The sequence below is a fragment of the Battus philenor genome, unplaced genomic scaffold (genome assembly GCF_028537555.1).
Source record: "Battus philenor isolate CCGP_79_NKW_IND1 unplaced genomic scaffold, ilBatPhil1.0.hap1 SCAF_19, whole genome shotgun sequence".
NCBI classification, from domain to species: domain Eukaryota; kingdom Metazoa; phylum Arthropoda; class Insecta; order Lepidoptera; family Papilionidae; genus Battus; species Battus philenor.
The window spans coordinates 8,579,657-8,602,347 of record NW_027181681.1 but is presented as its reverse complement, the minus strand read 5'-3'; the positions used below and the strand labels follow the sequence as shown (position 1 = coordinate 8,602,347).

Below are 22,691 nucleotides of genomic sequence, written 5' to 3'. Positions count from 1 at the left end.
TTTCCTATTCCGAATTTATTCGCATTTTTTTTATTTTGTACGTATATCGTTGATACGTAACGCCACGTTATTACATCATGATGTTGAAAATTTAGTCCCTGTGGAAAAACTTATTTATCTGTTTTTTATTAATATTAGCTATGAAGGATGCCAATGTCAGCGAGATAATTCGATTGTAGTTTTAAATTGAGTTCTTCCATCATTCTCACATGATGTACAGAAGTGGGCACTAGAAACACAACATGTGATTATATTGATAAATTTCTATTTAGGTCGGTGACCAAGTGGTAGCACTACCCGAATACAGGGCTTGGGCTGAGCTGGTTTCTGTGCCGGCTCAGTATGTGTACGCGCTCCCTGAAGGCATGACTGCTCTTGATGCCGTAGCAGTAACCACTAACTACGTGGTCGCGTACCTGTTGCTGTTCGAGATGGCCAACCTGACTCCAGGCAAGAGCCTCCTGGTGCACTCCGCGGGCGGCGGTGTGGTGAGTGTACATTTAACAACAAATAATGAATTATTAACTCTAGTTAAGAAGAATTAAATAAGTTAGTTCTCACGTAAGGGTATGTATAGCGTATTTAATTTTGTAATGTAATGTGAATACAAATCATATAGTTCGTCATAATAACAGTTGGATGACCACTTAGACCGGGACGCTAGCTTTCCTCGCACAAGTCACTTGCCGACAGTGGGGCCTCGACATAAATGATTGGAGAAAGCCTTTGAAGAAATATTTGGCCAGGGCCTCATTGGCAAGCTCATTGTCGCTTAACGAGCTATGCAGACGACTATGTTGTCTTTACGAGATTGAATCAGGAATAGGAGACATAGACTAACGAAAGTTATCGCCGTAGCCTAACTAACTGGCAAGCGCAGGGTTGGATGTCCACCCGTTTATTTTAAATTTTATATCCGCTATCAAATTTGAATGACATACGGATACTTTTCGACAATGGCGTCTAGAATTTTCAAAACTGTGAAATTTATGGTTCTTAAAACATACTTTTATGCTCTCTTATCCTATTAAATCAGGGTCAAGCCGTCGCACAGCTGGCGAAGACAGTGGACAATGTAACCGTTTTCGGGGTGTGCTCTAAAACTAAGCACGAAGCTCTGAAGGCCAATAATAACAACATCGATCATCTCCTGGAGAGAGGCAGCGACTACACCAACGAAGTCAGGAAGTAAGTGTAAACCGATCTTGATATTTAAACGCACGACATAAGACTTTAAACAGCCCATGTCCTGAATTATTAAAACGCGGCCTGTCTGTGTGTAAATATGCCGTTCAACTCTCTGACCGAATCGGTAATCTGTTACAAATGAAAAAGAAGGGTTGCCTTTCTCGGATCGGTCTGACATCTTTTAAGCTTCTTGGAAGACGATTGTGGATAATGATGTTATAAATAATACATTTTTACGTGCGCTGTAATATACTTCATTGCTATGAAGCTTTTTATAAAATTGATAATGAATATCTACTCATTCAATATTATGACCTTTTATATGTTAAATTCATTATATTAATTTACTTCCTAAGTTTCACGATAAGTGATAATATTTATTTTCGTCTCTTTTGCGTTTTAACATAAACAGAGCAATGACTCAGGTCATGATTAATTCACATTTAAAATAAAATGTAAAAATGAAGGACTGAAATCGTGAAATCAGAGTGCTAAAAATATGAACAACTCGACGCAGCCCTTCGGCTCGCTAATGGCATCTTGTATACATTGCGCGCTGGAAAAGAAAATTTATTTTAAGAATTGATGTGCTGTTAGTGTTATTATCAGTATAAACATTGATTTTATCCATTTGTTAAAATATCCTCAACAAAAGGCACGCATTATGGACTTGATTCTTTTCCATTTCAACTATTTATTCCCGTTCGCAACAGTCAATATTCTTCCCATACTATTAGTCATTATAACAGCTAGTTAACCTAATTGGATTTTATTCATTCAAAGATTCCGCATTCTTTCCGAGCGAATAAAGCAATTGTTCTAGATCCCATGTTTTAATTAATGATTATTACAGTCCCACCCATCTAGCTCGTGTGATACGAGACTGACCAATATACTTTGGACCCCGGCCTTCTCTTCTCTGGAGACCGTCACGCATGTGGATGCCAAAAAGGATAATAAATTCAAGGTCCAACTAAATCGGACACAGTGGTTGTTAATTGTTCCGTTGATAACTCGTAATTTACGGCAGCTGCTTCGTGCGACTCTCGTGGCGCTTAATTCTCATTAACAGATATATTGATAACAATTTAGCTCTTTTCAGCGACATAATTCGAATTCGTGTAATCTTTATGCTAAAAGCTAGATAAATGTCATTTTGAAGTAAGCGAAAATTAATAAAATTTAAATTTAATTTAAATTAATATAACCTTTTCACATCATATAATGGGTAGGCTCTATCACATGTCATTTAGAGATACTATTTTTTTCTTGTTTTAACTAGTTTAAACAAAATATTAAGGTTTGTGTAATAAAAAAGATAGTTTATTATAGTAAATTTGTTAAAAAGAGGCCTAAACTTTATTTCTTATATAGAGTATTTTTTTTTACTTTGCAGAGTTACAAGTTTATGAAAATAGCAGAAATAATTTTCATATGGTTTCGTTTCATAGGATCTCTCCTGACGGTGTGGACATCGTGTTGGACTGCCTTTGCGGCGAGGAATGCAACCGCGGCTATCAGCTCTTGAAACCCATGGGTCGCTATATTCTCTACGGTTAGTTTACACCCTTACTTTTCAAAGGGATCCACGGAAGAGTCGATGGGGGTCTACCACAGCTTGGCAAAATATTGTGGTTCACAATTAGAACGTGAAGAACTAAAATGTTGGCTTGACTGTAGGCAGATTTTTAGAAGTTCAGCGGCTGTTACTTATAAAAACTTGCATATTCCATATTAGATCTAATCTATATTAGACCTAATTTTACAGATTTTTATCGTGTTTTTGGGAATATAGTAGAAATGTAACAGAGTCCATCGCATCTAGGAAACATTTAAAATGGCCTATAAGAAAAAAAAGTGTTGGAACCTCTGGATCACAGTGTATGCTTACTGTGGGTTATTGAGTGCAATGTGTACTTTACTTCTATCTAAGCATAAATATCGATCTTAACAATGTTTTTATTGTAATAACCAATAATCATTAATCATATACAATTATTTGTTTCTTGCGACATCAGAGCATATTGTCGTTTTAGTTGAGCCTTATGTCTGTCAACACGCAGGAACCTATCTCCTTTTAGTGATTCTGTTTTATATGATGTTACGCCTTCTGAGACAGATTTCGGTGGTGTGTTTAATAGTATACTTTAAAATAATTAAAAACATAGTATCTGTTCTGTTCAGCGACTATTTTTAAATGTAAACAACAGTATGACCTTTAATTAAACAGAATAAAAATTTGACTTCTAAAATATATTAAATAAATGAAGGAATGAACAGCGTCATTCGTTCGTTTATTAAATCAAGTGAGTGAGCGGTGTCGTTTATCGCAGGATCATCTAACATCGTGACCGGTGAGACCAAGAGTTTCTTCAGCGCAGCTCGTGCCGTGAGTATCTTATTTGCTTAATTATCTGATTTTCGACGACATTTCCCGAGTGTATGGTCAGGTCATATACAGCTTATAATTGAGTTGAAAATGTACTTATCATAGAAAGTAATCTATATTAATTAATTTGAATTTTTCGTTAATACTTGTACAGTTTAATTTAGCTATATCTAAGTTGCAATTTAAATGACAACAATAATATCTTTATTGCACACAATGTATAAATAATAAATTACGAACTAATAAAAACAATCAAATGAAATAACTTGATAGCTTATTATAGAATAATAATTACCTACTAACTTTTTTAACTAGATTAAGGTATGTACGTAAGTAGATTTATCGTTGATTTTTTGATAACCTGGCGAATGTTGTTGCTACCTGTCATCAAAATTGCAATTTATTCTGTAATTTTTAAATTGATTTGTATATGCATGCAATATTGCAAATTTTGTTGGCAATCCATAATAAATAAATTAAAGTTCTAATTAAATAACTATATTAAGTATTTACAATCGAACTCATCAAATTACAATAAAAAACCAGACTAATAATGTTTACGCACTGATTCCTTAATTAAATTTTGTGTCCAGTGGTGGCAAGTGGACAAGGTGTCTCCGATCAAGCTGTTCGATGAAAACAAGAGCTTGGCGGGCTTGAACCTGCGGCACCTGCTGTTCCAGCATGGACGCGCCGACTACGTGCGTCGTGCCGTCGATAACGTGTTTGCTCTGTGGGGACAGGGCAAGGTTAAGCCCCTGGTTGATTCCACTTGGGCTCTCGAGGACGTAAGTAGTTACGCTTGCTATGTCACGCTGAAAGTTATGCTTTGTGTCAGCCGGTAGACGCCCAGGGCCTGCTCCAAAGATCGCCAATGACCGGTCGTCTGCTGCCCGTATCTTACGATTTCCCGCTACCTTAAGTACGTTGTCAAACCACCTATTGGCGGAGAAGAGTGGCCTTCGCCAGGTCTACCGCTTCGTGATCGCCACTCGAGAATCGCTAGGCCAATAATTCCTTGATTTATATAATCGTTTTCCTATAATACATATATGATTTCGAGATATCATAGTTTGTTCCCACTCAGACAATAACCGGAATTAAGGAATTGACGTCCCACACTAAGTAGTGTTGCATGACGTGCAACAACCTCTCATTTGTTGTTATTACAATTAAGCTCTGGTGGAATGTTTCTTAGTTTTTTTTTTACCGGTTTTCGAGACCTTACGTTCTAAGTATTATTTTTAACTTCGAAAATCGTTTACAAAGAAGGAATTTTTTCTCTTAAGATTTATATGCATATTTTTTTTACACAAGTGATTTTAATATATTACTTAACAAATATCATATATTTTATTCAAAAGTTTTTAGAAATTTACAATTATAATCTAGTATTTAATAATGAATATATGTGATCTACATTGATAATGTATGATCAAGGTTGGCGAGGCTATGCAGAAGATGCACGATCGTAAGAACATCGGCAAGCTGGTGCTGGATCCATCTCTGGAGCCAAAACCAAAGCCCGCTACTCCAGCTAAGGGCAAAGCCGGCAAGGAAAAGAAACCAGCCAAAGAGAGCTCCGAAGAGAAGAAGGATAAGGAGACGAAAGAAGAAGATAAAAAGGCCGCTGAGGACGGTGAAAAGAATGGTCAGAAGAACGGCGAGAAGAATGGTGAGGAACCACTCACTAACGGTAACAGCGACGAAGGTCAGTCTCGAACTATTGTGACCAGGCATGCGTAGTTGCGTTGAGGCTTCACATCGAATATTTATTTATAAATATTTCATTTATTTTGGCTTCATATTATTTCGGTACTACGCACACGAATGGTTAAACGCACATTAAAAGCTTTTACCGATATGCGATGGATATGTAATACCACTGTTCTATATTTTTTGTTAATATCAATTAAGTGTTTTTAAACACTGCTTACATTATGCTTTTCAATGTAGCTAGAATTATTTTATTCACAATTGAAACACGCAGTTTTATCAACAATTTCCGCTACACATATTTATCATGGAAATTAAATATTTTCCCGCAAATTGTAAAAGCTGCTTAAAAGAAATGTGCGTTTAGTCAGCTTGGTCATGGCAAGTCGAGTCAGATGACCTTGGTTAATAAAAAAAACTGCGAATAAGCTTAGTAAAAATAACGTTCCGATCTACAAGGCATTCTTTTTTGCGATCAAAATCACCCAGACATGTTTTTGGAATGCAGTATGCTTGAACTATTAACGCGCTGTTAAATTTTTTGCTTAAAAATTATAGGTCCTTCGCATACACGACGTATGCGTTAAAAGTATGCTTTTTAGATCTTAATTTATTAGGATTAAAAATTATGTAAGAATAATAATTTTTAATTTCAATAAATATTATTTCTTTATATAATTTACAGTGAAGGAATATACTTTTTAACAACATTAATTAAATATGATATCAAAATTGTTATTGTTTTCTATTCTTATTCTTCAACGTAATTATGAGGTACTAATTATAGTTAAAAAATTTAAACGACGATAATGGTGACGGCCGGGTAAATAAGAAATAGCTATATTTGTTACTGACCTAGTTAGAATTTTTATACTTAAGTTATTCTTAAGATAATCAATTGATCTGCGTTGAGTCAAACCATAAAAGGAGCATTTACAGAAATTACGAAATTTTTATTTTTTATCTATTTATACATTTCAAAGGAGCTCGCCAGCACTACATAATATAAATTTACATTGTTTTCATGTAACAAAGTACAAAATTGAATACGGTTTTGTATTAAAGGCTTAATAGCTATAATTATGGCAGCATATATCTGAACGATATTAACTGCGAAAACAGAAAACATATTAAACGGTTCTCTAATAATCATAAAGTAAAACACGGACAATCTTTTGGATACTAATTTAATTCATTTAATGATGTTCCGTTCTAATAACAAATTTATATTTACAGAGTCGAAGGAGAAGGAGAAAGAGTCTAGCTGAATTGTTTCTCCAGAGGACTGGAGCCAACGAACCACCGCCGATTCATTATTTTAGAGTTGATGCTAATGTTTTGATGCGTCGCATCGCCACTGCTTATACACCGGCGCCGCGGCCGACCTATTACTGTGTTGCCTCATGTTTTATTATGTTTAATCTAAAATTAATAAGTCTGAGTACGACCCTGTTCGATTCTTTTATAGCTTCAAAACTTGACTGGATCGTTCACGGTTGATAAGTAATTTTTAAATTAGTTTAGTTTATACCCACATATTTTTCATCACATGGTTTTTTTTTTACAATTAATGGTTTAATATACGATTTGACATAGAACAGCGAGTTAATAATTCTATTACAGTTTTGTTTTTTTAATCTGGCCTAAGTTAATAATTGTTTTAAACTCACAGCTATAGTTTAATGTTTAAGACCTTATTTTAAGATGAGATATTTTAATCAGCAGTTATTTTGAATGGCTATTATGTATCTAAGGTGCAGAGATGCTTAATGTTTATGTATGTTAAGCTTTAATATTTTATTAGTAAATGTTTAAAAATTTGGCCCTTTGAGATCCCAACCCGGCTGGGCTCGCTCTGTAGCCCCCCGCGCCCGACTTCACGCCCCCACCGCTCCGTCGCCGAACGTCAACCTTCGTGATATATTCAATACAAATGTGTTAAATGTTTTGCGGTATTGTCACATGATATTGTCTTTATTTTTTATGGTTTATCTGTCATCAAGTATTTTTATATTTATATTTTTATACTTAGACTTTTTTGTAAATGAATTTTGTAATTAAGAACATTTAGGTGAGCTTTTCTTTAGGCACCATTCATTGTGTGGTATGGTTTCGAACTTTGATCACGGCACGACGTTTTCGACACATTTTGATCAGTTTGAGAAGCGCATGTCGGAACCGAGCGGAAATTGTGAAGTTTTTAGTGGCAACTTATGATTCGTGTAAAATTTAAAATTATCGATGGCACCTAAGATATAAGTCATATTTTTATACACCGACTACGATGAGATCTTTATTATAAAAGCTTTTTATGTATCTCTATACACAAATTTCACATATCTATCATTACTACACTCACACGACATAAATTAGGATAATATTTTGATACCAATATTCTCTGCATTTCCTTTTGATATAACTAGCATATACTTGTATAATCCCGATTTATTTGATAAGATTGTAAGTAAACTTTTATCGCCATAATGTACAGTATGGTTGTAGTTGTGTACCCAGTACTAGTAAACGACTTATCTGTAATAACATATCATACGGATATAAAATTATCACGGAGAGGCTGAGTAGGACTCGGGAACTGCCGAAGTGTAACGAGGCATAAGAAGTTCCGCGATTAGCGATCTGCTCAAATAACAATAACCTGCCGCAGTGTCGACGCAGCGGACGTTCGACACAATGGATTCATTTGACAGACTCTAAGGATTTTATATGAACTTTACCCTTTTTGAAAGTTTTTTGCACGAGCCTAGTTTGCGTTAGCGCCTCTAGTACCCGATCGTGTCTGCGACGCGTCGGCCCGTGCGGACTGCTGAGTGGCCGTTGGTTGTGAGTCAGGGGCGAGAGTGGACCGATTCGGTAGCTTTTGTATTGTACCTCGAGCTGGACGCCGCTTCGTTTTCCCTACGGTGGCTTGGTGCTAGTTTCGTATTGTACGCAGATTAAAATCGCTTCAGTGTCTCGGACCAAAATCTAAGCTATTTTAACGTCTTCTCATCATTAATGTTCGTCGCTTTATGTGTCAAATATGTGCGAATTTGTCGTAATGTAAACGTATTTTATTAATTGAATCTTGTGTATATCGACCTGTATAATGGTTTAGAATTATCTGAATTTTTCTTCTGTATGAATATCCGAGAGCAATCACAAGTGGGAGCTGGGGTGACGACGCCGTGTTTAGATGTGTCCAAATTACGTTGTAGGTTTAATATCGGAATCGATGCCAATATTTATTTTCTTCGGGAGAGCTCCAGCGGTCGGGGAACTTGCGCCGTCACACCAGCTTCGTTTTTAATAGGCTGGGTCGTTATTGTATTACACATTTATTTTTGTAAGGGCGGGCCAGTGTGATATCTACTATGAAATGGATAAATAAATATGTATGATCTGTAACAATGGTTTTTTATTTCTATTTCACCTTTTGCGAAAAAGTTATCGGTTAATTACTACATTAAACTAAAGTAAACATCGCCACGTGTTATAATTTTTATATTGATAATATATATTATACTATTATCGTTTATATAAAAGCTTTATTTTACTGGTTCGACATCAAAATAAGTGTTGTTGTCGGATCGATCCTACACTTCATTCAACAGACTGATTGGTTATAGGGGTAAAAGATTTATCGTAGTGAATGTATGTATAACTAAGTGCCACATTGTTTACATCCTACTCAATAACCAGTGGTTTCAGAAATAACGTAATGATAACGTAGTAACAAACCAGTTTTCAAAATTCGAATGAATATGTTATTATTACTTATTGACTGCAACCACATGCTGCCAGGAAGTTCATTATAATAGAAGTTCACCAACAAGTGATCACTGATATACCTTTATCCAATCATATATATCTATGCGATTGGATATAGGTTTTGAAGCTTTTTGCTCACATCAGCTAAACATTCACCACTTTAATGCTTTAATATCTAACTAATTCATCTAAATAGTTCCGTTGATCCCATTTTCTTCCAATCTATGTAAAAATCAGTAGGAACATGAATAATAAAACCTTATTGTCATTTATCGTTTACTTTAATCTAAATAAATGCCATAAACAACCACATTTGCGTATATGTGACAGTTTTCATAGTTGAATGAGGCGAATGCATCTCGTTGATGATCCCAAAGGAAGGAGTGGAACATGTGGACGCTCTGTTGTCGCTTTTGACCTATTGTAACCACCGGTATTATTCTGTACCTGCAAAAAAATAGAAAGAAGAGATAGTGTAAATATGAAATACACACAAATGAGTAATACACCTGTAATTACTACCGCTATGTAAAAAATCATCATAGTACCTCAAAAAGTCGACCATTCCTTTAACCAAACATCGACAGAACAATTAACGAAATCACAATTAAAAAGCCTTTGTTAGGTTTGTTTTGAATTAAAAGAGGCAAGCGCAGCGTATGACATGCACCCAGAAGAATGACAGACGGCTTTATAAAGATCCCTGAAGACGCTAATGCCTTTTTCTACCGGGCCTATTAGAAATCTAAGGGCCCTATGTTCATCCGTTGAAATACTATGCCTAAAATTATACTGACGATATCGAGATCCACATTAAAGTTTTCTTGAGCATGGATTTTTAGTAGAGAATTTCAAGAGTAAAAATAGGTTATTTATACAAAACGAAAAAAAATATGTCAAGTAAATCGCATTACATCTACATAGAACGCTATTACGGAATGCTTGTTAATGTCAGTCACAAATCTGTCTTAAGCACACGAAAAGTTAAGTCTTAACCATTTACGTTATAAACATTACGACTGGTAAAGGGCTAATTAAGGTAAGTAGGTGGTTACTTTATTAGAAATATGCGAGTACAATTCAGCCGGCACAATATATAAGTTCGAAGCGCGCGGATCCACGTATGCATTAAGTTAGTTTAGATACATATATAGTTTCTGGAGAAGTACAATCCAAGTCATTAGTCTTATTTACAAAAAGGGTGTGGTTTTTTTTATGATTTCCTCAAATTTATATATACAATACAGGGATCTAATAAAATTAAGTAATTGTACGTTGATTTATTCTGAGTCATTAGTGGAGTAATCAAACGCTGAATTTTCGGTTTCACAGATTTCATTACGGTTAATTTCGAATCAATATCGAAATGTCGATAGTGTTTTTCCTTAGTTTTTAAACATCGATAAGAACCGTGACATATCTTTACCAATTGTGTTTAAATTTCTTTAAACGCCGGTAAAAAGTTCTTCTATGGTACTATTTAACCGCACCAAAGTTGATTTATTTCTCTAAGCAGTATTTTTATATTCTTCTTTTCTTTTAAAGCTGGTCGACACCAACTATAAGGCATAGATCTTCCCCAAAGATCGCCACGATGACCGGTCTTTGTCTGTCCGTATTCAGCGACTTTCCATGACCATAACTATGTCTTCGGTCCATCAAGTGCGGGACAAACCCACACCGCGTCTACCGGGTAATCGTCACTAGAGAACCTTTTGGCTTTGACTTTGGTTTCTCAGATATATCCTCATTTAATCTCGAAGCGAAACTCCGAACCTAGCCCTCTCTATTGCTCTTTGAGTGACCTTGAGCCTTATTATACACATGATAAGCAACCACGTCTCGGATCCGAACTCCTTATATACATAGTTGTATACAGTGTATACAACTAGTCAATACATATTTTTTTATTACGTAACAAACATTGTATCGATATTTATTAAATGTTTTTAAATATAATAAAAACCTGTAAAGTATTCAAAAGTGCTTACTGGCAAAGATTTCCTTATTTTATTTAACGTCGATTATTCAGAACATTTTTTCTTCTTTTTAAAACAGAACAGAAAAACAAAAGACGCCACTGACAATCCAGCAATCCACGGCAATATGTACATTGTGGATTAAAAGAATTGAAAAGTATTATATAAAAACATTCAAGTCATTGTTTTACAATAAATTTTTGACTTGTCCTAAAAATCTAGAAACGTCGGTCAAAAATGTAATACCTGTCATAATTTTCTTCTTTTATTGCATCACGAATATTTTCAGCCAAGCTTAAACACAATTCGGGTATAGTTTTGTCATTATATTCGACCTCTTGTAACTCGGCCTCCATATGTTGCTTAAGAATCTTCTTAACAATTTCTTCATTGAAACGTTTTCTTGGATTGCATTGATATGTCGGCTGATAAATTCGAACCTGTTTGGGTAAAGCAGTTTTTTCCGACATCATGTTGTTTAATCGATATATAGCCTTTTACCAACTAGTGTATTATGTTGTAGTTGTAGAAAACATTCTTAGTAAAAATAGAATTAAAAATTATGATTACGTTACAACTTAATATTATCAACTTTAAATGATCGTTAAAACGATATTGTTTTATAAAGTCTTTGTATCTGTTTGTTTGATATGTACGTTGCAAAAAGAAACTGACTACTACTTTTGAGCCTGGAAACAGAAACCTTTTTAGCCATGATTTTTCAAAGACAGCTAATCTATAGTAATTATTTACAACTTTTGGCCATTGCTTTTTTATTTAAACAGACAGAGACATTTATAAATTTTAGGAGAAACTCAAAGGGTTTCAGCTTCAAAACATTCGAATATAAAAGCATGTACCGGTGAAGTATAAAAATTCATAGTTATTAAATAAATAAGGTGTACCAATATTTGATAAACCTATAAAGCCTGTAGACGATACGACACGTAAGTTTACCTTTCTCTATAAAATTATTTGCGTAAAATTTTATAACATTGAAGATTACTCGTTTTTTCATTTTTGACTTTTCGTCACAATTTTTTTAAATTTCTCATTCACCTATTGATTGTTCATTACAGGTTTATCGAAAGTTTGTGAAATGTTTCAATATAAAAAATTACATGAAATACACTAATTAAAGATAATCTTAAATATTTACCAATTTTTGTTTACTAAAACGACGAGTTAAAAATATATCGCCTAATTTTAAAGATGTTCTTTTAGACTCTTTTGACATATTCGTGTTACGATTGACAAAATTGTATAACAATATTGATTTATAACCAACTAGTTTTTGCTATAAAATTTATTCATGACTTAGAATCATGTGTACACGATACAAATATATATTTATTGTTATTGTTTTACTAATAATGTGACCAGACAGATACGCTTCTATTCGCTTGCTTTCAATAAATCTGTCCTATTTTGTTATTATTAAAAGTTAACATCTAATAATCTCCGGGATTTGTAACGATTTTGAAACCGTTAGTTTCGTCGATTTTTTCTTATTTAAACATATTTTAATACACATTACATTTATCTGAATTTTACGTTTTTGTGTACGTTCAATTTTTAAAATATTTTAAAAAAAAATCTACCAGGTAGGAAGACAAACGAGTTATGTTCAAGGGAATAAATTCATAATATTTACATTTTTATTTTATGCCAATTTTGATTTCAATAGTCATTTATGTAATTTATGTATTTAATAATTGGTGAAGTCAACCTTGGTTTTGTTTATATGACTAAATTTATTCCTGACTTTAGTTTTTATTTTCATAACTGGCAATGGGTAAAATAATGTCTTGTTTGTCTTCCTTTTCCATTCGGTTGTTCATTCCGCTCCCATTCGCGGTATTGCTCTTCCACCCAAAGAAACCAAAAGCATTCATTCGTTTATCACGACGGTATGAAAGTCACAACTTTGTACTGTTAATTGTGTCAAAAAGTTTTATAGGCGCGAAATATCTTGCAGTTTATTTAGTTTAAATCAAACTATTAGTCCTTTTTTAAGTTTAAAAATTATTATATAATTTTAGTCTGAACAAATTGTTCAAAAGTTTTTTTAATGTTATTTGTCGTTGTCCCGTAAATAGTTGGCAAATATTTTGTTTATTTATGCAAGTTCTTTTTAGTGAGTTTTTAAAAGAATAAAAACCATGTCCAGTAAATATTACTTGGTATTTGCATTAATATGCGTAATACCAATAATATACGCTTGCAACGAAGCGATTTGCGCTAGTGTCGTCTCCAAGTGCATGCTCACTCAGTCCTGCAAGTGTGATTTAAAGGATTGCTCTTGTTGCAAAGATTGCTTTAACTGTTTAAGTTATTTGTACAGTGAATGTTGTAGTTGCGTGGGTAAGCTATGAACCAAACTTGTTTTTCCTCCCCAAAAATAAATTATTTTACTGTAAAAACGGTCTGATTAATTAAGCATTTTAATTGTAAATTATATTTTAACCTTTAAATATAAGATAAAAATAATTTTTAAGGTCATATTTATAAAGTTATAATTTATTTTAATGCAGATATGTGTCCAAAACCCAATGACACTCAAACAGAGCTATCTAAATCATCTCATGTGGAAGAACTTGCTGATGGAGTACCAGGGTTGTTTTCTGCTTTAACTAGTGAACCTGATCCCCAGCAGAGGTGGCTTTCATTCACATATCCAGTTGACATTGACCTCTCTGCTTATAGACCAGGAAATCCTGAACGGCAGTTGGTGTATCACCTACGTAAGTTATACTGACAATTTACTGATAATAGACAAGTTATGATATTATTCTTTATTTTCTTTTAAATTTAAATGAGTAATATAAATAAACAGCAACCAGAAAGAATATTAACATTTATTTATGTACTATTGTTGCAACAAGTTTGAAATTTTTCACACACACTAATTTTATATGCTATGTTGTATTATGTTGCAATATTTTGATGTAGAGTACAAAGTGGAACATTCCATTTCACTTTTCATTAATTTTCTATTTATAAAAGTGCTTTTTAATCAGCAACAAAAACATTTTAGTACTTTTTGTGTTGTCTTTTTTAAATTAGTTCACAGTTTCTCAAATCAAATTCTTCAATTTTTAAATCTCCTCTTATTTTGTAACAATATTCGTTTTTTGAAGCATAGAAAGATTATTTATGTTATAATTCACATAAAATAAGACAGCGAAGCTGAAGTATAATAAAATATAACAACAAGAGATTTACAATAGACAAGACTTGATATTGTGCATTAAACAGAAAATAGGTTTTTGTTAAGTACTACAACAATGCTTATTTTATTACAAACTTACACATTACTTATTTCTTTCACTATTACAATTTTTTTAGGACATTTAATATAATATTTTAACTTCAAAGGTTTGCTGTATATTTTTAATAACATTACAAGTCTGTACTACCACAAGATGTGTAGTTAATTATTTACTAACTTATCTTATAATCACTTCACTTGAATATACATGAATTTAAATATTGTGATCTTTAGCCTCCATTCAATCTGTAATAATATCTTTATTTTTTGAATAATAAATTATCGAATTGATTTCGTCATTCACTGTTTTGATTCATGTAATAATATTACTCACTGTCACTCTGGTAGTTGCGGGGAATAGTTTCAATGGTGAGGCAATGTTGCCCTTAATTCAATTCATCGTATTATTATTAATTTACGATTATTATTATTGATTCTAGTGAATATTGGTTATTGGAAAGCTAAAATAAAAACCCATTTATTCTAAATACATTTAGTAAATAAATTTTATTTATGTTCTTTAACATATATAAAATGAAGTACCCAATTCAGTATGATGTCTTGTATACGATTTTTAAATAATTCGAAATTTTTCTGTTTCACAAATATTTTTGACTGCTGGGTGGTTTCAAAATTTTTTCTCTATTCATTCAATCATTTCATAATAAGTTGCTTACGTAATGAAGTTTTCGGAAAACAAAATAAAAAAATGAGCCCTCCAACGATGTACCCATGATTCACGTAAAGGAATGCAAGCGCTTGTCTACCTGTTCCGAACGTCGCTTCAACAAAGATCCTTCATTATCTACAATCGAAATGCTTTATCTTTTTGTTTAAAATTAAGAAATAAATTGAGTTAAAGCTTAAATAATTATTTAGTTATACCTGTGTAGGTTTATTGCCTATTTAAAAAAAGTAAAATAATGGACTTTCATCGCTAATTATTACGTATTCCCTGAAAAATGTGTACATTTTTTTGTATTGTCAAAATTTTGCCGAAAACAAAGATTTAATCTTTTATGACCATTAAAGTTCTGCGAAATACCAAATGGTCCTGCACTGGCAGTACAACTGATTATTTGAATTTTTTATTTGTTTATTTTTTTAAATATTAGGGGAACCGAAAAGTAATGTCGCTCTCTTAAGCTAAATTCACACGACAATATTTTTAAAAGGTTTTTATTTCTAATCAACAATATATTCACCTTTGTTATCAACAACCTTTTGCCATCTAATATACGAATTTTTAATGCAGGAGCGATAAAAATCAAACGGTTTTTCTGTAAAATAAGTCGATAGAAACGACATTACTTTCCGGTCCCCCTAATATTTAAATTACACTACTACCTAATATATAAAAAATCATGATTTTAATACAGTTATTCTAATGGTAGCAATTCCTGTGGTACATGTACTCTTGGAAATGCTCACAGTCCTAATAAAGGGTACTTGAAATTTATATTAGTATGGGTCGAAATATTGAGTTAAATTACGCCTTTCGACCTCAAATGGTTAATACCAGTAGCTAGATTTAGATTGTTAACTTGCAGAGAGCGTGGAGCAAGAGTCGGAACCGGTGAGCCGTGACGTGGTGACATTCAACTGCACGGTCGCTTACATGTCTCAGTGCATGTCTTGCGACAAGTGCCGTGCCTCATGCAGGTCCATGGGCTCCAACAGCTTTAGGTAAGCTTCCTATTAGTAAACCGATTACAGCAACCGATATCGTTTCGATCTCCTCGGGTACACTTAAACGTCAAATAAGTTAACCACAAATCAAAAAAGTAATCAGTTTCATCCGAAATAGAGGTCATCCCTCCAAAGCCCTTGTCCAGTTATTATCAAGAGTGTAAATTCTAGTAAGTCATAAAGTAAATATCGTTTATAAATCCAATCATTTTGTTTTTGAGCGGAATTTCATTGCTGCCCAAGTGGCATTAGTAGATTCCTCATGTTCGAGACGGTAAGGCGCAAAGGGCGCCTTGCCTAAGATCTCCTTTAAGATATCGATGTGCCTCAAAGGCTCCTGGGGAGGCCTCGGCTCGGGCCTAATTTCACCGGATTAGCGGGCCGCCTAGCCCTTAGGTAGCCCTTATGAGGTAACTAGGCTCAATCCATAAACACCTTTGCTTGGTTATCACTCGTCTGTTACGCGCATCCATGGATCATTCGCTTAAGTTTTTAAAGCTGGATAGTTAGGCTAAAATACCCAATGAAAGAGCCTAAGCTCCAAAGGAACTGATTACAAAAAAAATGGTTTGGCCAAAAGTCAATAAGTCAAACAGAGAACTTCCGTCTTAAAGAAACGAGAATATATAGAAGCATTAATTTATAAACGTAATGATTTTCCGTATTATATGAGCTCAAGGCTATATAGCTTTTTATTTCTTTAATAAATGATAAATAATAATCATATTATATAAATCTTTAACTAAAAATTATGATAAATCTATGTAAACATAAAATACGTATAACTATACGTACGTATTAGTTTCGAAAATAGCTAGACTTTAAAATTAATAAAAATTTATTTTTTTACGAAATTTGTATAAATTGATGATAAAATAATAAATAAACATCATTTGTAATTAATAGAAGTATTCCTTGATTATTGAAAAATCAAGTAATCATGTAAAGAGAAACAATCAAGTACTAAGCAATGTAGTGATTGTTATATACTTCCAGATGGTTCCATGATGGCTGTTGCGAGTGCATCGGCGAGAAGTGCTTGTACTACGGAATCAACGAGAGCAGGTAACAACTTGACCCACATCTTGATATAAACCATCCCGCAAGTGACTCACGATTTGCAGTAAACAATCTGATTTAAATAGATTTCTCGAAAGCGTTCGCGATACGCATAGCTAATGAACATTAATTTAAACAATCATTTGCAGAATAATCATTAATTCTTAGACATGTATATATTTACCGACGAGGACAAGTTATCAAAAAGGTTAAAGGATTAATAAACATCTTTAATTTTTAAACAGAAAAGCAAGGTGCAAAAAGTGCGTAGTAAAATTGACAACTTACACTGTTATTTCGTAATAAAGTTAACACATACAGACAAGAAGAAAAAAAAAACGCCTTTTCCAAATACAATCTCAATAAGATCCATAAAATAATTTAAAAAGCAATTTTCACAGTCTATTATCTTTCAATGGTACGTAATTTGTTTTACATGATTGTTTTTTTTTTGTTTATATTCAACGTTTATACTAATAAAACATTAAAGTTCTACTTTATAAAATTAATTATTTTTGTCAATTGGTATGTCTAAACTATTTATTATAAAATTAATATAACTTCGATGCTATATTGAAAATAACTGAATCCATAAATGATATTGTGAATAGAGGTATAAGATTGCAAAGACACTTATGGGTGGTTGGTTATAGGTATTCCTGACGTGTGAATGTAGGACTCACACGTCAGGAAAATGCATTAAAGTTTTCATATCTATTTTCACTGATCATACTAGATAGAACCGGTGCTAGATTTTCTTCCACCACTTCTAACAGGGCTAATTCTTTTCGAAGTAGTGGTAGTTTTAGCCAGGTGATAGCAACCGACCAAATTGAGGTTTCGCCTACTCAGGCTACCTTGAGTCGGTTAGTTAAAAGGGTACTATGTACATATACAACGCGTGACAGCGCAGGTCCTCGTGGGGACTCTTTAACCTAGTCACTTCATTGAGCGTTCGTCAAAGCGATCGAAGAGTTCAGTGGCTTCCGAATCGAGTGAATTTGTAGAACATAACTACCTGAGGCGAAGCTCAAAGAAAAGAGATTTCGGGTTAAGCGCCCTCAACGCTCTGCTTCCCTGCACTCGCGGAATCTGGAAATGGGCAATGAAAAAAATGGGCTTGGGTAGAAATGCAAATCAAGGAAAAAAAAAAACGGTATCCCATCACCGTTTTAAGTCATCACTCTGAAATTACCGGAATGCGACAGGAAAATATTAATTAAGAATTCACTTTTCCAAAATTCTATTCGAATTATTTCAAATTGAACAGCATTGGTTTTGATTTTTAGATACGTAAATACTTCGATTTGATTATAATTACCTCATTCTTAGGAGATGTTTTATTGGATAGAATGTGTTTTCGTAACAAGTGTCGATCTATTATAAATCTGATAGCGACGCAAGCGCACACCTGGCGAGCGAAGTCGGTTTATATTATATTACCATACAGATGCGCACAAGTAAACATGGAGTATCGAGTTACGCCGCCAGGTGTTGTCCATTAATTAGTATATTTGGAGTTAAACTACGCTTTTGGACAATAAAATAAACGATTATTTAATTAAGTAATGTGATGTCTTTTATGCTTACTAATAATAATAAATAAAAGTGTTGATAACGGATAATTCCGTGAAAATTTACTTATACCTGTCTTTACTCGTACATTGTGAATTATAGGCCTTATTTACAGGCATAGGTATGGCTTACGGAATCGGGCCGTTTTAGTAGTGTGTACATAAAGGCCGTTTTTTCTTAATATTTTAGATAATTTTTCCGATATTGGTCCTAAATGTAATAAATTAGATCCATAGTTATGAATACCGCGTTCAGGTGTCGCTGGGTATAAAAGACCCCTCACCCGGTGTCTTACCTTCTTCTTAATTAGACCATCCACCATTCGCCGCTCGTAGCCATTTGCAACCGCAATTGAATAAATGGTATTAAGTTCTTTGTTATAAGCTTTTACATTTAATGGGTTTGTCATTAATCTATTTATGTATGCATTAAACGCCGCAAGTTTATGTTGCCATAGGTGACAGGAAGAGGATGGAATCACCAGATCCGTATTAGTCGGTTTTCTATATACCTCAAAAACATGCTGATCATGTTTCCTAGTGATCGTGATATCAAGTGGTCAGTGGGGGAGGAGGTGACATATAAATAACAAGCGGCGACGGACTGAGCTCACTCTGTGTTTGGTACTAATCGGTGTAACATAACTCCTGAAGACGCCCCGTGGAGGGGTGAAACACGTGTTGAGTAATTGCAAGGTGCATTTCATTGCACGACTACCAGCTTGCCAAGGAAGCGGCCCTGAAGAGTAAAAGACGACCAGAATATGAGAGATGCCCTGTTTCATTCGTCAAGCGGCAACTGAGACAGGAGTCGCTCGACGAATGGAACAGGAGGTATGTAGAAGGAACGACGGCTTCGGTAACGAGGATGTTTTTCCCGGACGCCGCCTCAGCTTACCGCGTGCTCCGCAGCATCGAGGTGGACGCGGTCTCGGCCCAGCTCTTCACGGGGCACGGGGGGTTCTCTGAGTACCTTTATAGGTTTAAGCTCAAGGGGGACCCCTCGTGCTTCTGTGAACCGGGCGTGGGCCAGACCGTGATCCACCTTGTGGCCCGGTGTCCCGCATTCGGGGGACTCCGGTACGACTTCGAGTGCCGGTCTGGCGTGCAAATCAGGGAGGACTCGATTGCCTCCCTGATAGGCGGGGAATTCAAAAGTTCATTCTTAACCCTCTGTAAAGAAATAGTCAAAAAAGCTACAAGCATTAACAAAACGCAAACATAATAAACAAATAGAAAATAGAAAATAAAGTGACAAAATGAAACATAAACCTGTGATAAATGAAAAATAATTATAGAGTAAGAAATTTATTGTAAAATATTAATAAATTGTTATTATTGTAAAATAAAAAAGGTAACATAAAAACATAAAATGGAATTAGTAATAAGAAAAGAGGAAAGAATGAAAGTTGAATAGAGCAAATGAGAAAGAAAGATGAATTGTTGAATGAAAGATAGAAAACAGACTGAAAGAAATGATAATGTAAAGAAAGAAAGACGAGTAAGAAAATAAAAACGTATGTGAAAAATATTGCTGAAAAGGTCCCTGTCCCAAAAATCAGATAGGGGTACGAGAGGCCCCCAATAGCGGGGGTCATTAAAAAAAAAAAAAAAAAAAAAAAAAAAAAAATGTTGATCCTTTTCTTACTTCCTATTATGGTCTTTTCTCTTCGTTCGCTTTAGCCTAGATCAGTCCAGGCTGTCTTGCCGCCTTAGGACAGATATATCCGGAAACGACACGAGCCTCATTTTATCGAATAATTCTTAAAATATGGTTCAAAATATTTTGCTACTACTGCAGATTATAGACAACAACTTTGATGTATAAATAAAATTATTAAATATTCCAAGGATTTGTTCCCGAAGGAAAAATACAGTGTATACAAACTCTAACGCGTCACTCGTTGGTCCATAGCCGAACCGCCGTTGACGTAAAGTGGTGGCACCGTGTAGTGCGCGCCTGGTAAACCCTTAGCGTACGAGAGCGTTGTAAGCTTTGCGATTTTTCGGTGAGCCTAGCATGCTACTCCATTCGGGCCTAACAGATCGGGATATCAATTCATTCAATTAATTCATAAAAGATTATTATGTCCTGCGAAAAATTTTTCTGACGTGCCAAATCAAAAGCCACGTGATTTAATTTGCGCTATTTGTGTTCTCTCTTAACCTTGCCATTTATATTAATTATACTTAAAATTTATTATTACATTTTACATAAAACTTGATGATTCAATGTTTTAATTTCCAGGTGTTTGTCTTGCCCCGGAGGAAAGGAGACTACAGTGAATTCGTTAGAGGACGACCTCAATTATGACGATCTTGATTACGGAGAAGATGTAGACGCACAATCTGTATAATAATGACGTAAATAATTGCGATAAATACACCTTCATCTAATTTTATGATTTAACCAATTGGAGCAATCATAGACTACTGATATATTAAAGTATTGTTTTAACTCGAAGATAAGTACACAACATACTCATATATATGTTTAGCTCAGAATAATATATAGATTTTAAGCTCTTTTTAATTTTTTAAGTTAAGACAAATAAGAGAAAGAAAACCAGTCCTGGACCAGTTAAGAAAATATTATGAATATAATGTTTTTTTTCTATATTATTATATTTCCTCTAACAAAACTAAAAATATTTGAAAATAAAAATTATCCTAGTTGACATTTTTAAACAAAATTATTATAGTGTTTAATAATAAAGTTATTTTTATTACTGCTCTCTTATATGATATCATTAAAATTAAATGCTACTGGAGCAGTGTTTAATATTAACCGTCCATTTTTATATTATATAAACATTTATTATATATAACATTTTTTTTTGTATTAAAATTGAAAAAAGGTATTAAAAAGATTTTTTTTATTTTTATAAATCTCTACAGAATCTCAGTGTTATCTATTGTAATTAGTAAATTTAGAACGTAAATAATATTTGAATCTATCTTTGTATTGTCAGTCAACAATGATTGAAGTTCTTTATTTATAATACAATGCCTGCTATACTAATCATTATTGTAAATAATTTAAGCATCTATTTTACAATAACTTTAATACAAATTTTCAATGTAAAACAATCAGTAGGGATAACTTATATTAAAAACCATATAATATTTAAATTTTTAAATCAATCAAGCATCACTATATCTAAGATAAGCCCAAGAAATTCTCATATTGGAACATGGACAATTATATAAATGTATCAAACTTGCACTAATTTATTATTTTTTTCGTAATACATAAAGGTTCTTTATACATCTTTACTTATTTTTCACACAGATTGTGATGATCCATGAACATTATGAACATACTTAATTAACTACAAATATGTGTGATGAGAGCATGTGAAAGAAAATTATTTATATTGTTTTCCGTCCAACATTAAAAACAGTTAAAAACAATTTTACATATATATTTTACATTTTATTTCAAAGAAAATAATTTGAAATCATTATTTTTGGAGAATTCTGATTACGCCAAATTTTCTGAATTTGAAATATACCATTTAATTATGAAACTGTGTGCAAAATTTATATGTACACATTTTTATAACTCTCAAAGTGCCAAATGTGTTTTTTGTATAATAAATAATATGCCATTATACTGTAAGATGTTTTTTTTTATATCAAAGAAATTAATTGGCTAAAACTAGATCCTATATCTAGTTTTTCAAGTGAATATAAAGTATACAAAAATTATATTAATTACAATGAAATATAGAATTGTATTTTGATATTTGCTTTAAAAATAGTGAATAATTGTTTTGTAAATTTAGTGGAATATTAATATGTATTTCTACAAGTGCTTTATAATAATCTATTATATTATAATAATCTCTCTAGTACGATAGTTTTTTTTAAAGAAAAATGTCACCATGTTATCTTTGTGCCTATAATTGTAATATTCTGTGCCTTTTACGAAATATATGATAAAGATAAAATTTATTCATCGTCGTTTTTTTAATTTATTTTATTTAAGATTCTGTTCTACTTCGCAAGGTGTTATAGTTGTGGCGAAGAAGCAGGAAGAAACTCAGTCCTCAACA

The 22,691-nt window shown here is 33.3% G+C and overlaps 3 protein-coding genes across 4 annotated transcripts in view; 2 read left to right on the top strand and 1 right to left on the bottom strand.

Annotated features, from left to right (window-relative positions):
- The window catches only part of LOC137921396 (synaptic vesicle membrane protein VAT-1 homolog-like), a 29,131-nt gene extending 20,430 nt beyond the window's left edge, over positions 1-8,701 (top strand). Inside the window, exons 3-9 of one of the 2 annotated variants that reach the window (XM_068764137.1) lie at positions 273-488; positions 1,037-1,188; positions 2,640-2,743; positions 3,522-3,577; positions 4,171-4,365; positions 5,018-5,252; positions 6,530-8,701. In XM_068764137.1, the coding sequence (XP_068620238.1) occupies positions 273-488; positions 1,037-1,188; positions 2,640-2,743; positions 3,522-3,577; positions 4,171-4,365; positions 5,018-5,252; positions 6,530-6,561 (990 nt within the window). In that variant the 3' untranslated portion in view covers positions 6,562-8,701. Of the gene's footprint in view, positions 1-272; positions 489-1,036; positions 1,189-2,639; positions 2,744-3,521; positions 3,578-4,170; positions 4,366-5,017; positions 5,289-6,529 lie in introns of both variants that reach the window. The other variant, XM_068764136.1, reaches the window with a different exon arrangement.
- Positions 8,702-9,342: 641 nt separating this feature from the next.
- LOC137921688 (dynein light chain Tctex-type 5-A-like) lies at positions 9,343-11,513 on the bottom strand. The gene is made up of 2 exons (XM_068764499.1): positions 11,287-11,513; positions 9,343-9,508 (listed from the first exon to the last, which is right to left on the bottom strand). The coding sequence occupies exons 1-2, from the start codon at positions 11,511-11,513 to the stop codon at positions 9,343-9,345; spliced, it is 393 nt and encodes a 130-aa protein (XP_068620600.1).
- A 1,438-nt stretch (positions 11,514-12,951) lies between these two features.
- cv (crossveinless) lies at positions 12,952-21,388 on the top strand. Its single transcript, XM_068764319.1, has 5 exons — positions 12,952-13,404; positions 13,575-13,784; positions 15,862-15,997; positions 16,997-17,065; positions 20,882-21,388. The coding sequence occupies exons 1-5, from the start codon at positions 13,203-13,205 to the stop codon at positions 20,988-20,990; spliced, it is 726 nt and encodes a 241-aa protein (XP_068620420.1). The 5' UTR covers positions 12,952-13,202; the 3' UTR covers positions 20,991-21,388.
- The last annotated feature ends 1,303 nt before the right edge of the window (positions 21,389-22,691 follow it).

What these genes read in the sequence shown, in the direction of transcription:
- LOC137921688 (XM_068764499.1), bottom strand. Translation starts at nt 11,513, where the DNA reads ATGATGTCGGAAAAAACTGCTTTACCCAAACAGGTTCGAATTTATCAG. An exon ending in AAAGAAGAAAATTATGACAG is followed by an intron (nt 9,509 to 11,286) that starts GTATTACATTTT and finishes ATTTTTTTGCAG; the next exon opens with GTACAGAATAATACCGGTGG.
- cv (XM_068764319.1), top strand. Translation starts at nt 13,203, where the DNA reads ATGTCCAGTAAATATTACTTGGTATTTGCATTAATATGCGTAATACCA. An exon ending in TGAATGTTGTAGTTGCGTGG is followed by an intron (nt 13,405 to 13,574) that starts GTAAGCTATGAA and finishes ATTTTAATGCAG; the next exon opens with ATATGTGTCCAAAACCCAAT. An exon ending in TACGGAATCAACGAGAGCAG is followed by an intron (nt 17,066 to 20,881) that starts GTAACAACTTGA and finishes TTTAATTTCCAG; the next exon opens with GTGTTTGTCTTGCCCCGGAG.